Source organism: Oncorhynchus clarkii, chromosome 22 (genome assembly GCF_045791955.1).
Source record: "Oncorhynchus clarkii lewisi isolate Uvic-CL-2024 chromosome 22, UVic_Ocla_1.0, whole genome shotgun sequence".
In the NCBI taxonomy this organism is placed as follows: Eukaryota; Metazoa; Chordata; class Actinopteri; order Salmoniformes; family Salmonidae; genus Oncorhynchus; species Oncorhynchus clarkii.
Window position 1 is genome coordinate 31,503,496 of NC_092168.1, and position 14,407 is coordinate 31,517,902.

At 45.2% G+C, this 14,407-nt stretch overlaps 1 protein-coding gene across 12 annotated transcripts in view; it reads left to right on the forward strand.

Annotated features, from left to right (window-relative positions):
• The window catches only part of LOC139380785 (mitogen-activated protein kinase kinase kinase kinase 4-like), a 95,642-nt gene that overhangs the window by 55,715 nt on the left and 25,520 nt on the right, over positions 1 to 14,407 (forward strand). For 3 of the 12 annotated variants that reach the window (XM_071123802.1, XM_071123810.1, XM_071123812.1), the window contains exons 5-20: positions 304 to 414; positions 772 to 862; positions 1,048 to 1,178; positions 1,480 to 1,534; positions 1,652 to 1,730; positions 2,125 to 2,300; positions 2,402 to 2,474; positions 2,602 to 2,812; positions 4,510 to 4,671; positions 4,760 to 4,861; positions 8,287 to 8,442; positions 9,884 to 10,099; positions 10,666 to 10,704; positions 12,277 to 12,389; positions 13,890 to 14,047; positions 14,242 to 14,339. In XM_071123802.1, coding sequence (XP_070979903.1) covers positions 304 to 414; positions 772 to 862; positions 1,048 to 1,178; positions 1,480 to 1,534; positions 1,652 to 1,730; positions 2,125 to 2,300; positions 2,402 to 2,474; positions 2,602 to 2,812; positions 4,510 to 4,671; positions 4,760 to 4,861; positions 8,287 to 8,442; positions 9,884 to 10,099; positions 10,666 to 10,704; positions 12,277 to 12,389; positions 13,890 to 14,047; positions 14,242 to 14,339 — 1,971 coding nt within the window. Of the gene's footprint in view, positions 1 to 303; positions 415 to 771; positions 863 to 1,047; positions 1,179 to 1,287; positions 1,344 to 1,479; positions 1,535 to 1,651; positions 1,731 to 2,124; positions 2,301 to 2,401; positions 2,475 to 2,601; positions 2,813 to 4,509; positions 4,672 to 4,759; positions 4,862 to 8,286; positions 8,443 to 9,883; positions 10,100 to 10,665; positions 10,705 to 12,276; positions 12,390 to 13,889; positions 14,048 to 14,241; positions 14,340 to 14,407 lie in introns of those variants that run through there. The other 9 variants (XM_071123805.1, XM_071123806.1, XM_071123807.1 and 6 more) reach the window with 6 other exon arrangements.

Consider the following 14,407-nt stretch of genomic DNA (forward strand, 5'->3'; position numbering starts at 1 on the left):
TCTCTCTCTCTCTCTCTCTCTCTCTCTCTCTCTCTCTCTCTCTCTCTCTCTCTCTCTCTCTCTCTCTCTCTCTCTCTCTCTCTCTCTCTCTCTCTCTCTCTCTCTCTCTCTCTCTCTCTCTCTCTCTCTCTCTCTCTGGGTCTCTCTCTCTCTCTCTCTCTCTCTCTCTGGGTCTCTCTCTCTCTCTCTCTCTCTCTCTCTGGGTCTCTCTCTCTCTCTCTCTCTGGGTTTCTCTCTCTCTCTCTCTCTCTCTCTCTGGGTCTCTCTCTCTCTCTCTCTATCTCTCTCTCTCTGGGTCTCTAGCTGGTGATGGAGTTCTGTGGTGCAGGCTCCATCACAGACCTTGTGAAGAACACCAAGGGCAACACACTGAAGGAGGACTGGATCGCCTACATCTCTCGTGAGATCCTCAGGGTGAGTCCACATTTACGGCCTACAAGTTCCCCTGCTGTTGCATGCTGGGATCTGTAGCTTATTTGAATTTGTTTATGTCGCCTTTATTTTGAAAGGGAGTCATGCTGAGACCAATGTCTTTTACAGATGAACCTTCTATCAGACATGCATCAATACACATCAATATACACTATACACATCAATATACATGAAAAGCAAAACACAATATAAAACAAACACTTTCTTCAGTAAAAAGTTACTCAATCAGCTGCCTGAATTGCCCTAGAAGCCCCAACTCTTCCTATTTTTGAGCTTTGGAGATTCTACAAGTAAGGTTAAAAAACAATAAATGACTGTTATGACTGTGTCTCTCCTCAGGGGTTGGCTCACCTGCACGCCCACCATGTGATCCACCGTGACATCAAGGGCCAGAACGTGCTGCTGACTGAGAACGCAGAGGTCAAACTAGGTGAGTTCACTGGTTTAAACTGTTTTCAAGTTAGCCTGGTTTTAGCTGGCCTGATTGGAACTGGGACTGCTTTATTACTGGTTTGAACTGGTTTACGCTGGCTTAAACTGCATGGAGCTGGTCTGATATGTGGGGGTTAAACTAGTTTGAACTGGTTCTGACCGGTCTACTCCCCCCTCCTCCAGTGGACTTCGGTGTGAGCGCCCAGCTGGACCGGACAGTGGGTAGGAGGAACACCTTCATTGGTACGCCCTATTGGATGGCGCCCGAGGTCATCGCCTGTGACGAGAACCCAGACGCCACCTATGACTACAGAGTAAGATGCGCTCAATAAAACCATGCTGCTTTCTGTCAGTGTCCAGCGGTGTGTCGAGTTGGTGGATTGATAGCTGTTTGCGTTTGTGCCATTGTATGTGGCTGTGTAGGCTGATGGGACAGTACAGTAGCAGGTTGGGGCTGATGTTGTCAGGACCAGAGAGGGTGGTAATTACCATCCTATAGACGTATGCATGCATAGATTTACGCACACACACATTCACACACACACACACACACACACACACACACACACAATGGTAGCTGTGTCCATATCTTTCATAGTGTGTTTTCTCCTGCAGAGTGACTTGTGGTCCACTGGAATCACAGCTATAGAGATGGCTGAGGGAGCTCCTCGTAAGTACAGCCATTTTACTATTGGACTTCTACACTACTATTTGTCCCAGATGGAAAACCTGGTTGAAATTATGTTTGTTTTCCTCTGTCTGACCTGTGTTTGGTCTTGTCTTCCAGCGCTGTGCGATATGCATCCAATGAGAGCTCTCTTCCTCATCCCCAGAAACCCTCCTCCTCGACTCAAGTCAAAGAAATGGTGTGTGACTAATCTCTGCTGTTATGATTTCAGACATTTAAACCACCATTTTACAATCCCACTGTGAACAATGACACTGGTGAAACTCCTTCATTCCCGAGTAGCACAGCAGTCTAAGGCACTACATTTCAGTGCTAGTGGCGTCACTACAGACCCTGGTTCGAACCTGGGCTGTATCACAACCGGCTGTGAATGGGGGTCCCATAGGGCGGCGCACAATTGGACCAGCATCGTCTGGGTTAGGGGAGGGGGTAGGCCGTCATTGTAAAATAAGAATTTGTTCTTAACTGACTTGTCTAGTTAAATAAAGATGAAATAAAAAAATAGCTCAGCTGATATCCCCTGGTAGATCTAGCATAAGCTCATAAAAGTAACAAATGCCTCCTCTCCTCAGGTCTAAGAAGTTTTGCAGCTTCATCGAGGGCTCCCTGGTGAAGAACTACACTCAGCGCCCCCCCACCGACCAGCTGCTGAAACACCCCTTCATCAGAGACCAGCCCAACGAGAGGCAGGTCCGTATCCAGCTCAAAGACCACATCGACCGCACCAAAAAGAAGAGGGGGGAGAAGGGTGAGTCTTAGACATACTAATGCACACACACTTCTCCAAAACCTCTTCTTCACAATACTTTTTTTTAACTTAAACGTTCTCATCGTTCCTCTCTTCTCTAGATGAGACCGAGTATGAGTACAGCGGGAGTGAGGAAGAGGAGGAGGAAGCTCAGGAGCAGGAGGGGGAGCCCAGGTAACTAACCCACATGTACCTATGGCAAAAACTAGCCAACATACTAATAGCAAATGCGTTAGCTAAAGTGTTTGTTTGGTCCATAGCTCCATCGTGCTCCATACTAATGTATGTCTTTGTCCTGTAGCTCCATAGTGAACCAACCAGGGGAGTCAACCCTGCGTAGGGATTTCATCCGTCTGCAGCAAGAGAACAAGGAGCGCTCAGAGGCCCTGCGCAGACAGCAGCTCTTGCAGGAGCAGCAGCTCCGGGAGCAGGAGGAGTACAAGCGCCAACTACTGGCAGAGAGGCAGAAACGCATCGAGCAGCAGAAGGAGCAGAGGAGGAGGCTGGAGGAGGTACGAAAGAGAGTGTGTGTGTCTAAGATGGTTTGTGTGTGTTTTCTCTCCCTGTCTAATGGTGTGTGTTTGATCCTTTTACTCTGCAGCTTGCATAAATGGTGTATGTGTGCATAACGTGTTTTTGTGTGTGTGCTAAAGCAGTCAATACACTCCTCACAGACGTCTCCCCCCTCTGTGTTGTGTTTATAGTAATGTGTAGTGATTAGTGTATTTGTGTGCAGCCTTTGGCCCTCTGGGCTGTGTTTCCTAATTGGCCTTTATCTCTCTGAGGAAGACCACAGGGCTCTGTCTGTCTTTATTTTATCCTCTCTGGGAGGCTGGGTCAGAAAGACTTCTTCCTCAGTCATTAGCTACTAGAACCTGAGAGAGAGAGCTTCCGGTTGTTTTAGTCTGCAGAAAACGGCACAGGCAATTCCCTGACCCATGCCTTATATGCAGTAGTCCCCATGATATTACCATGTCTAAGTTATCTGGTTGGAACCTCTTTAAAGACACATAACCTGTACAATTGAGTCAGAAAATATAACAGCCGAGTGCTCCTCCAGTGTAGAATAGTTCAAAATCACACATTTTCCCATAATTTCCCCCATACAGTATCCCATACACAAGGGTTAAAGTTCTCCGTCACTTCGACCAATTTCCGTCATGATAATTTATTAAAACATTTTGTTTTTTAAATTTTTTTTGTTTGATTTTCAATTGGTCAAACTCAGTTTAATACATGTACAAAAGGATCCTCTTTCCCTAAAAGAAGGTCATGATTTTTTTTTTTTTGATTCTTTTTCATCCTTCCAGAAGATATAACCCCGACACAAATCTAGGGTTGCTAGAGACGCGTTCCTGTCATCGTCTTTTTGTTCTCGATTTATGGGCGCGACCCAGTCGTTCGTTCTAAACGTTTCATTGCCATACTGGCTGGCAACGTTCTTATCCCTTGCTTGCTAGCTAGCCAACTACAGCTAACTTACAGTCGTGTCAAAAAGTGCAGCCAGCATAACAGCAAAGTAGCTGCATTAGCATGTGTTTAAGCTGTTTTCTAGTGACATTTATTTGGATACATCCATAACAATAAGCTGATGAGGCACGACTTCGCCTGGCATAGAAAATGTACTCACTCGTCAGGATACTGTCGTTCAGAGGAGCTAGCCAACGACATAGATACAGTAACACAATCACTTCAAACTGAAGCTGGAAAGACTGCAAATAAGCTGGCTGGGTTGATGAGACAGTGGATTACGCAGTCAGATGGAACAGAGTAAATAGGCATTTTGACGTCATAGATTTAGCCAGTGGTAACTTGTGGAATAGACACCGGCTGGAATGCGGTTTTAACCAATCAGCATTCAAGATTAGACCCACCCATTTTATAATGGTGTAGAGCTACTTACTGTATTCATAGAGATGGCTGCAATAAATCAACACTATTTAACCAACTGAGAAGCCTGCCAGTATTACTGAAGTGGTGATGGTAAGCTTACAGGTAAAACATGGCACATACGTAGTGTAGTCCACCAACCGTGAACCCTGGGAAGTGAGACTAGCATCTCACATGCTCACAATAAGAAATGGCTAGCTTATCTCATAAAGGCCAGATATGGTGACCAGAAACAAGAGAGCTAGCTAGCTCGGAGTGTTAATGCATAGTGATGTCTGCTCCTGACGCCTGCTCTGTCGCCCCCTATGGTCGTCCACAGCAACAACGTCGTGAGCGGGAGATGAGGAGGCAGCAGGAGCGCGAGCAGCGTCGCCGAGAGCAGGATGACAAGAGGCGCATGGAAGAGGTTGAACGCCGGCGTAAAGAGGAGGAGGAGCGCAGGAGGGCTGAGGAGGAGAAAAGGAGGGCTGACCGGGAGCAGGTAGGAGAACTCTCTATCAACAACCGTTTCTTTCATGATACTTGTAGTCTACCCCTGACACTTGCTGTGTGTGTGGTTTGATTGACAGGAGTACATCCGTCGCCAGCTGGAGGAGGAGCAGAGGCACCTGGAGATCCTGCAGCAGCAGCTGCTCCATGAACAGGCCATGCTACTGGTGAGACCGAACTCCGTAAGCCTATCTATCTTCTTCTATCCATCTGTATATCTCCCATTATCCATCTGTTCTTTTAGCATTTTATACAGTACCAGTCAAAAGTTTAGATACACCTACTCATTCAAGAGTTCTTCTTAATTTGACTATTTTCTACATTGTAGAATAATAGTGAATACATCACAACTATGAAATAACACATATGGAATCATGTAATAACTAAAAAAGTGTTAAACAATATATATTTATATATTTATATTTGAGATTCTTCAAAGTAGCCTCGATGACAGCTTTGCACACGCTTGGCAGTCTGTCAAACAGCTTCACCTGGAATGCTTTTCCAACACTCTTGAAGGAGTTCCCACATATGCTGAGCACTTGTTGACTGTTTTTCCTTTACTCTGTGGTCCAACTCATCCCAAACCATCTCAATTGGGTTGAGGTCAGGTGATTGTGCAGGCCTGGTCATCTGATGCAGCACTCCATCACTCTCCTTCTTGGTCAAATAGCCCTTACACCGCCTGGAGGTGTGTTGGGTCATTGTCCTGTTATAAAAAAATTATAGTCCCACTAAGCCCAAACCAGATGGGATGGCGTATTACTGCAGGATGCTGTGGTAGCCATGCTGGTTAAGTGTGCCTTGAATTCTAAATAAATCAGTGTCACCAGCAAAGCACCCCACACCATTACACCACCTCCTCCATGCTTCACAGTGTGAACCACACATGCAGAGATAATCCGTTCACCTACTCTGCGTCTCACAAAGACACAGCGATTGGAACCAAAAATCTCAAATTTGGACTGATCATTCCAAGGACAGATTTCCACCGGTCATTGCTCGTGTTTCTTGGCCCAAGCAAGTCTCTTCTTATTGCTGTCCTTTAGTAGTGGTTTCTTTGCAGCAATTCAACCATGAAGGCCTGATTCATGCAGCGTCCTCTGAACAGTTAATGTTGAGATGTGTCTGTTACGTGAACTCTGTAATGAACTTATCCTCTGCAGCAGAGGTAACTCTTGGTCTTCCTTTCCTGTGGCGGTCCTCATGAGAGCCAGTTTCGTCATTACTCTTGATGGATTTTGCGACTGCACTTGAAGAAACTTTCAAAGTTCTTGAAAGTTTCCTGATTGACTGACCTTCATGTCTTAAGGTAATGATGGACTGTCGTTTCTCTTTGCTTATTTGAGCTATTCTTGCCATAATATGGACTTAGCCCTATTTGGTAAAATACTATCTTCTGTTTACCACTCCTACCTTGTCACAACACAACTGATTGACTCAAGAAGGAAAGAAATTCCCAAAATAACTTTTAACAAGGCACACCTGTTAATTGAAATGCATTCCAGGTGACTACCTCATGAAGATGGCTGAGAGAATGCCAAGTGTGTGCAAAGCTGTCATCAAGGCAAAGGGTGGCTACTTTGAAGAATCTGTTTTGTTTTACCACTTTTTTGGTTACTACATGATTCCATATGTGTTATTTCATAGTTTTGATGTCTTCACTATTATGCTACAGTGTAGAAAACCCTTGAATGAGTAGGTGTGTCCAAACTTTGGACTGTTACTGTATATCTCCCATTATCCATCTGTTATTCTAGCTTTCTAAGTCAGTGGTTTGCAGTCTATGGGTTTTGTTCTGTAGTAGGGTGTTGAAAAATGGATTTATTGTCACACCCTACTCTTAATATCTAGTTAGAGTATATCACAGTATATCTGAATGGAGCCAACTATTGAGGTTGGAGTTATTCATTCTCTGGGCAGAGTTGGGGGAGCCAGAATGTTTATTACAGTCCTTAATTGAGGATGTCACCAGGATGTGGGAGTGTCCTACCAACAGGAAGATAAGGTTTTCATTGTTTCTCTACCAATGTTCCTAACTCTGCTGAGATGGTGTGTTGTTAGCGGATCTGCGTGGCAACATGTTAACACTGTGTATGTTGTTGAAGGCCTCTGTTCCTCCAGGGGTTTGACGAGGACATTAGATAATGTGAGGATATGATCACCCACATCCCTTCAACTTCACACCACCATTGCTTGTCATCGTTTCTCTCTCTCAACCAATGTCTTACTGTCTCCCTCATGTCTTCTTAAGCATCATCAGCTTTTAGCTCAGTCATTTTTACTTTTTACATTTTTAAACCAATATTTGGCCTATATTGTAATAGTAAACATTTTCGAAGCATTTAAACATTTAGGATAATTGGGTCCCAGTGAAAATACAAACCCACTCAACATTTCCCTCATTACATGGATATAGCTTGTACCATAAAGACACCAGCCCTTATTTATACAGAACTACTTCAAATGGAACAGCACACACCATGCTTCAATGGGGTGGCCAAGTTTAGATGATGATGCACCACCACACCTCCCTGCACTCAGTAGAACAAGTGTTGGGAGCTGGAGTAGCAGCGAAAGGCCATGAAGCAGCTTTAGCAGGAACAGACCTACCTACTGCTCCTCCAACAGCAGCCAAAACTCCTGCAGCCAGCCACCAACAGGTCTCAGTATCCACAACTACTATTGATCCAGGAGAGGACCATGTCCCCACAGCAACTGACCCAAGAGAGGACCATGTCCCCACAACAACTATTGTTCCAAGAGAGGACCATGTCCCCACAACAACTATTGATCCAAGAGAGGACTGTGTCCCCACAACAACTATTGATCCAAGAGAGGACAAATTCCCCATAACAACTATTGATCCAAGAGAGGACCATGTCCCCATAGCTGTTGATCCAGGAGAGGACCAAGTCCCCACAGCAACTGACCCCTGACCCCAAAGGCCCCCATGCCTGGGCCAATTGGAGAGGTGAACCCAAGCTTCATTGCCACGACGCTACAGTTATAAACTGCTGTAAGGTGTGCATTTTTATGTGGGGTCTGTGGCTTGACTTCTGGTGTGAGGTACTTTCACTGTAGTGGTCATGTTACTATTCCTGCTCAGGATGAGGCCTCTAAAGAAACTACAGATACAGGCCTGGGAAAATGCATGTCCAAGCTACCTACCCATATCCTTTCTACATTCAGATGGCAATATATTAGCGTTTCACCAATCTGTCCAATCAAGTGTACATGGAAGTGTCCTTGTTTGGGTTTTGTTGTCAAATGGAGACCCCTGTTGTCAGATGGAAATACAGCACCTTGGAGAAATGAAAACTCTTCTTTATATTTGTCTCTTCTCCAAACTAAATTATTATGAACATAAAACATTAAACGCCCAGTGCAGTCAAAAACGTGATTGTCCTGTGTTTTATATATTTCCACACTGGTTGGAATAATACTGTGAAATTGTGAAAATGATGATAATGCCCTTTAGTATAACAGGTCATTCAAAAGACCACCTGAAATCTCTTACTTCTGACCCTCTCACTGCTGCTGTGGCTCGATCCTCTTTGTCATGATGATGGTTAATGACTTTGTCCCTCTCTCTCTTTCCCTCCAGGCTGATGAGAGGTACCGTAAGAACATCCAAGGTTCTCCTCAGGCCGCCCAGGTTAAGGTTCAGCCCCCGGTTCCTCCCCGCGCCGCCGAGACCATCGCCAATGGAAACACCCCCATTGCTGTCCAGCCTTCCATGCAAAGGCCCATGGAACCCCAGGTAACCACAACAACCAAGATGGCCGATCGCCAGTTGCTTATTCCTCCTCTCGTTACTCTTCCCTTTTCCGTAGCTCTACTTTTTCCAATCACTTCTTCCTTCCAGGTAGTTCTAACAGGGTGGTCTCTCTCTCGCTCTCTCTCCGGGTTGTGTATCTGCAGTAGTGGTGTCTTACTAGCTACCGTAGATTTTTGTTCTTGTGTTTACTATCTCTTCCCCCTCGCTAACTCTCTTCTAGCCTCTGTTCTAGCTGAATTCTTTCACAGTGTGGAGAAATGTGGGTGTTGTTCTCTGTCCCTTACTGATGACATAGTTGGCCTTTTCTAGTACCTTAATAGGTAACTCCATCGTCTTTGATACTTCCCTGGGTGACAGCCTATCCTCCACCACTGTGTTATTACGAGGTCCAAGCTGCTTGCTTCTATTCTGGCCACTCATTGCTCAATATCAGCTTTACCCACTCGCTCTACCTCTGACTGCTTCCTCTATTGTGTGAGTGTGTGTGTACATTGCCATGTTGGTGACTCCTTTTATAAAGGTAGAGCTGTTACATGTACATCTTGACTGTGTGCTAAACACCACAAACACATCCATAATTCGTCTTTCTGATTTCACAGTGACTCAGTATATTACTAATATCATCTGCTCAGAGACTCAACCAACCCAGCGTGAATACAGTCATTAATGTCACAGGGCACCATTCAGGGAAACATTCTGTTTTTGGACAATGTCATGGTAATTAGATGTAACAGTGTGGAATTTGGTGATGATGATGATGTAATTGATTGCTAAATGATTTAGCAGAGCCATTAAATGCATTAGTCAGTTTTCTCTCGTTAGTGACACGTCATTAGAGACAAATATGAGGCGTGTTGGGCTTGTTACAGAAAAGTCATTTGTTGAGTGATAAATGTTTTTGGTGTTTCCTGTCTGAGCGCTTCTCAGTGCATATTTGAAATCAATTGGAAAGGGAATAAATTCAGTTATAAACCTAGTATGGCTATGTCCCTATTGGATTCATCTCCTCTTAGTTAAGTATCCTTGAATGTGCGCATGCCGTTATTTGAGTGTTTGTGTCTAACTGTCTATGCATGATGCTACAGTAGCTGATCTGTGTATGCCTTGTTTATGTGATCCATGCTCATTCTCACACCTGGTGTTGGGACTGAATCGTCATGAGCATCAAAACGGGTGGAGCAGTCATTGGCTGTCTGTGATGTGAAACAATCAAATGGTCAATCTGACTTCCTAAGACTTCCCATTGGTCTCAAGACAACTCCGCCCATTGTGATGCTTCCTGAAGCTTCAGTATCCAATCACTGTCTGCTGCTTGGGTTTGTGGTCTTGTTCTCTTGTCTCCCTCCTCCTCCCCCAAACCTCCCCACTCCTCCCAATGTGTCCTCCCCCTCTGACACCACCCGTTTGTCTCTGTCTCTGGAAGGTCCAGTGGTCCCACCTGGCCGCTCCCCCCGTCGTCTCATGCTCCCATTCCTTCAGTGAGCCCATCGTCCCTAGCTTTGCACACCTCCACCTGTGCTCTCAGGAGCAACACCATCACCCTGCACCATCATCACCCGCACGCACTGACCCGCAGTCCTACCCCCAGCCCAAGGCCCTGCCCCTTGACAAGGCCCCCACAGACGACACCCCTCCCAGGGTAAGATAGGCTCATCCTCTGGCAAAGTCGGGTAAACTGGTAGTCATTAGACGGCTTTGCTAGGAAGTCTGAACTGTAGACCAGTATACTAGTAGTCACTAGATGCTGGATAGGACAACATTGGAGTGAGTGAGCAGAGTGATATTTGTCTTAGTAACAGTTCTAAGATGGAGCGACCTCCTCCTCACCCTAGCCTGCTGAGAGGATTCAGAGAGAGCAGAACGTTATGAAAGGATTAGAGGCTCGTTCTCTATTCCCCCCCTCTGTCTCTCCTCTCAGAACCCTCCCTCGTTCAGCCTCCCAGACCTCCATAGCAGACATGTAAAAATACTAGAGAAAGAAAGCTGCAGCAGCAATCACTCGACAGCTGAGTGCTTTTGCATCTCAGCATATTAGAGATGCTCCCAAATCAATGGGACGCTGGAGGCTGTCACAAATAAAGTGTAGGATTCAGACTGTTAGAAACGTTCTCCAAGGAAAATATTCCTCATGTTGAAATCGTGACCATTTTTTTGCTCTCCATCTGCACAAATTAGAGGTGGTATTATTGTCCTCTCTTCACATAGGGCCTAACTATCAAACATCACTTCCTCTTCTTTGGTGAGGTATGAGTATGCCATTTCCTGTTCTGCCCCCTCCTTCCTGTGTAAGCCTTTGGTAGTGTCTCATATCAATGTCAGTGTTAGTTAGCATTCCATCTGAATGGAGTGGCTTTGTTTCGCCCTGCTTTGCTTTGGATGCTGCCCCCTGTTCCTTCTTAAGCTGTTCTCCCTCCTGTCCCCTGGAAACTACTAAAGAGAAATGCTGAAATCTATAATATAACTTTAAAGCTGTTTTTGTGTTAAGCCACCCCCCTGAAAGAGAGTTAGGTCTGACACAGCAAAATACAGTATTATATCCACACGTTTCTCTTATCAACCCCTGTGTGGGCGCGCAGCTACCCGGGACTGCCGCGCAGAATAAATATTAGCGCGCGCAGAGAAGCACATCGGACTAGGATTCTATTGCATTGACAGGCATGGCTCTACACAAACCTGTGCACCATAACCAATCAGAGCTGCAGTAGGCCGATATGCAAAAATAGCATTGCCATATATGGATATGTGCCATTCACTTTTAACTGGACTGTTTTTACAGCATGGGCAGTTGTGAGTAGATGTGTAGCGACATGTGCACATTTGTACATTTGTTCATATCCTTAGTGTGTTATTAGCCCAGTTATAGATCATTTGTTCATATCCTTAGTGAGTTATTAGCCCAGTTATAGATCATTTGTTCATATACTTAGTGAGTTATTAGCCCAGTTATAGATCATTTGTAGTCAGCAATGTGGGAGTGATTACTTCCTACAAGAGCACAAAACGTGTGCATTTCTAGACGTCTTTGAAAAGCCAGTTAGCTAAAGCTCAATTTTCTGTCTTAAAGGGGGCAGTGTTGTATTTTGAGACAGGCCTGAATAAGCTAAATAGCCAATAGGCAGAGGGTAGCATAATTTGTCTGATTCTCTGAAATAATGGTATGGGATTAATTATGAGTTTTATTTAGTAAAATGGTTTCTTGCCTCAAACAACACAACAACATTTTCAGTCACCTCCTTGTCTGAAGGACAATAATGTCAAGCCCTGCATGTTTTGTCAAAGGTCTCATGGAATGTAGGCCTACATTGAACACCACACATTGGCTGCTACTGTAGGCTGAATGATAGAACAGCAATTTCCATGTAAAAATGTTATGGGATACATTGTCTCCATTGTTTTTAATGGTAAGCCACTCTGTGGTAGGCCTACGTTATGATCAAATAGCCACAGTCTACTTGACCACTGTTAAAATGAACTTAAAGCAGGTACAGCCTTAGTGTAAAAGCACGCACAGAATTTTCTGCGCTCAGCAGACCTGAAATTTGCTCAGTGATGAAAAATATTTGAGGGAAGATTGTTGTGGATATAATGCTGTCTTTTGCTGTGTCAGACCGAACTCACTTTCAGTGGTTTGGCTTTACGCAGTGTGAGTATACAGGGACATAGTTTGGGGACTTTCTAGGGACATCTTAACAGTGTGTGTCTAGCTTTTGTGCTCCTGGCACCCCTATGTCACACACTCTTGCACACATACACCCTCCGAGAGTGTGTATGTGCCCGTAGAGTGTGTTTGTGAGCAGGCATCTGTATGTGTGGAAGGTTCCTGTGAGGACAACGTCCAGGTCTCCAGTACTGTCACGCAGGGACTCTCCTCTACATGGCAACTCCAATGCCACGCCTAACAACCCGGCGGGCCAGAGGAACGCCTGCAGGTACCTTTTCACATCCCTCCATTTATCTTTTTCTCTGTCTCGTTTTCTTTTTCTCTCTTTCGATCGATCCTTTTTGCTTTATTTTGGTGTCGCTCTGTCTGTCTCTCCCTCCGTCTATCCCTCTGTTCACCACTCCACCATCTCCACTTCTATTCGGGTTGTTAGTACTGGGCGGCAGGTAGTCTAGTGGTTAAGAGCTTTAGGCCAGTAACCGAGAGGTCGCTGGTTCGAATCCCTGAGCGGGCCCCGGTGTAATAATCTTCTGTTCTGCCCTTGAGCAAGGCAGAATTATGATTTATGTAACATTACTTACTGTTCTGCCATGCATTACATATCCTTGTCTCCTGCACTTGTCTCCTGCACTGTCACACACACTCTTCCCTTCTTAGCATGTCTCTATAATACTGAGCTCCTTTCAGACTGTGCATGTCTGTGTCTATGGAAATGTATGTGTGTTTCTTTATGGGTCTGTCTATTAATATATACTGTATGTATTTGTATACATGTCTATATGTAAAGAATGTGTGTGTATGTAAAGTATTAGATAGGTACACCCATCTAGTATTGGATTGGACCTCCCTTTGCCCCCAGAACAGTCTGAATTCTTCGGGGCATGGAAACATTGCTCAATTGGTATCAAGGGACCTAACGTGTTCCAAGAAAACATTGCCCACACCAATGACACCAGCCAATACCGTTGACACCTGTCAGGATGGGGCCATGTTCTCCTGACTATCATCAGCATGACTCAACAGGAACCAGGATTTGTTGGACCAGGCAATGTTTTTCCACTCCTCAATTGTTGAGTGTTGGTGATCGCATGCCCACTGGAGTCACTTCTTCTTGTTTTTAGCTGATAGGAGTGAACCCAGTGTGGTCGTCTGCTGCAATAGCCCATCCATGACAAAGACTGATGAGTTGTGCGTTCCGAGATGATGTTCTGCATACCACTATTGTACTGTTTGTGGCCCACCTGTTAGATTGCATGACTGCCATTCTCCTTCGACTTCTCAACAAGCTGTTTTCACCAACAGGACTGCTGCTGACTGGATGTTTTTTGTTTGTCACACCATTCTCTGTAAACCCTAGACACTGTCGTGCGTGAAAAGCCCAGGAAGCCAGCTGTTACTGAGATACTGGAACTGGCGCGCCTGTCCCCGATCATACCACACTCAGTCACTTAGGTCACTCATTTTGCCCATTCTAATATTCAATCGAACAGTAACTGAATGCCTCGATGCCTTTCTGCCTGCTTTATATAGCAAGCCACGGCCACCTGAATCACTGTCTGTAGGAGTGAACAATTTTTGTGAACGGGATGGTATAGCTAATAAACTGACCACTGAGTGTATGTAAAGTACTGTGTGTGTGTGTATGTAAAGTATGTGTGTCTATACAGTATGTAAAGGTTGTGTGTCTATACAGTATGTAAAGTTGTGTGTGTATGTGTAAAGGTTGTGTGTCTATACTATAACAACCCCTCTCTGTTTCTCTCCACAGTGCTGCAGCAGAGCCGCGTCTGCTGTGGGAGCGGGTGGAGAAACTGGTTCCCAGGCCAACGAGTGGCAGTGGTAGTACTTGCAGCTCCTCTGGCTCCAGTAACTCCAGCTCCCAGCCCAGCTCTCACAGTGGCTCAGGGGAGAGGTTCAGAGCCCGCTGTGAGTCTGATATTGCCCTGATACACACATGCATTCATAGTCTCACGCATAGTTTCCTACATGCACAATCTCAAGACACACACACACATAATTACTCTTTACAAAGTACTCACATTTACAATTAAATTCTTGGCACAATTCTCCACATAGCTCTTTAATTTACTGACCGGTATCCCCCACTGTCCCCCTCTCAGCCTCATCAAAGTCTGAGGGTTCTCCCCTCCAGCATCCAGAGCATGCTGTGAAAAAACCTGAGGAGAGGAAGGAGTCTGTCAGAACTAACCGACTGGCGGTGAGACCTTACCCCCGTGAAACTAGTGGTCTACCTAGTGTACTAACTAGTGTTGAACTACACTAAGT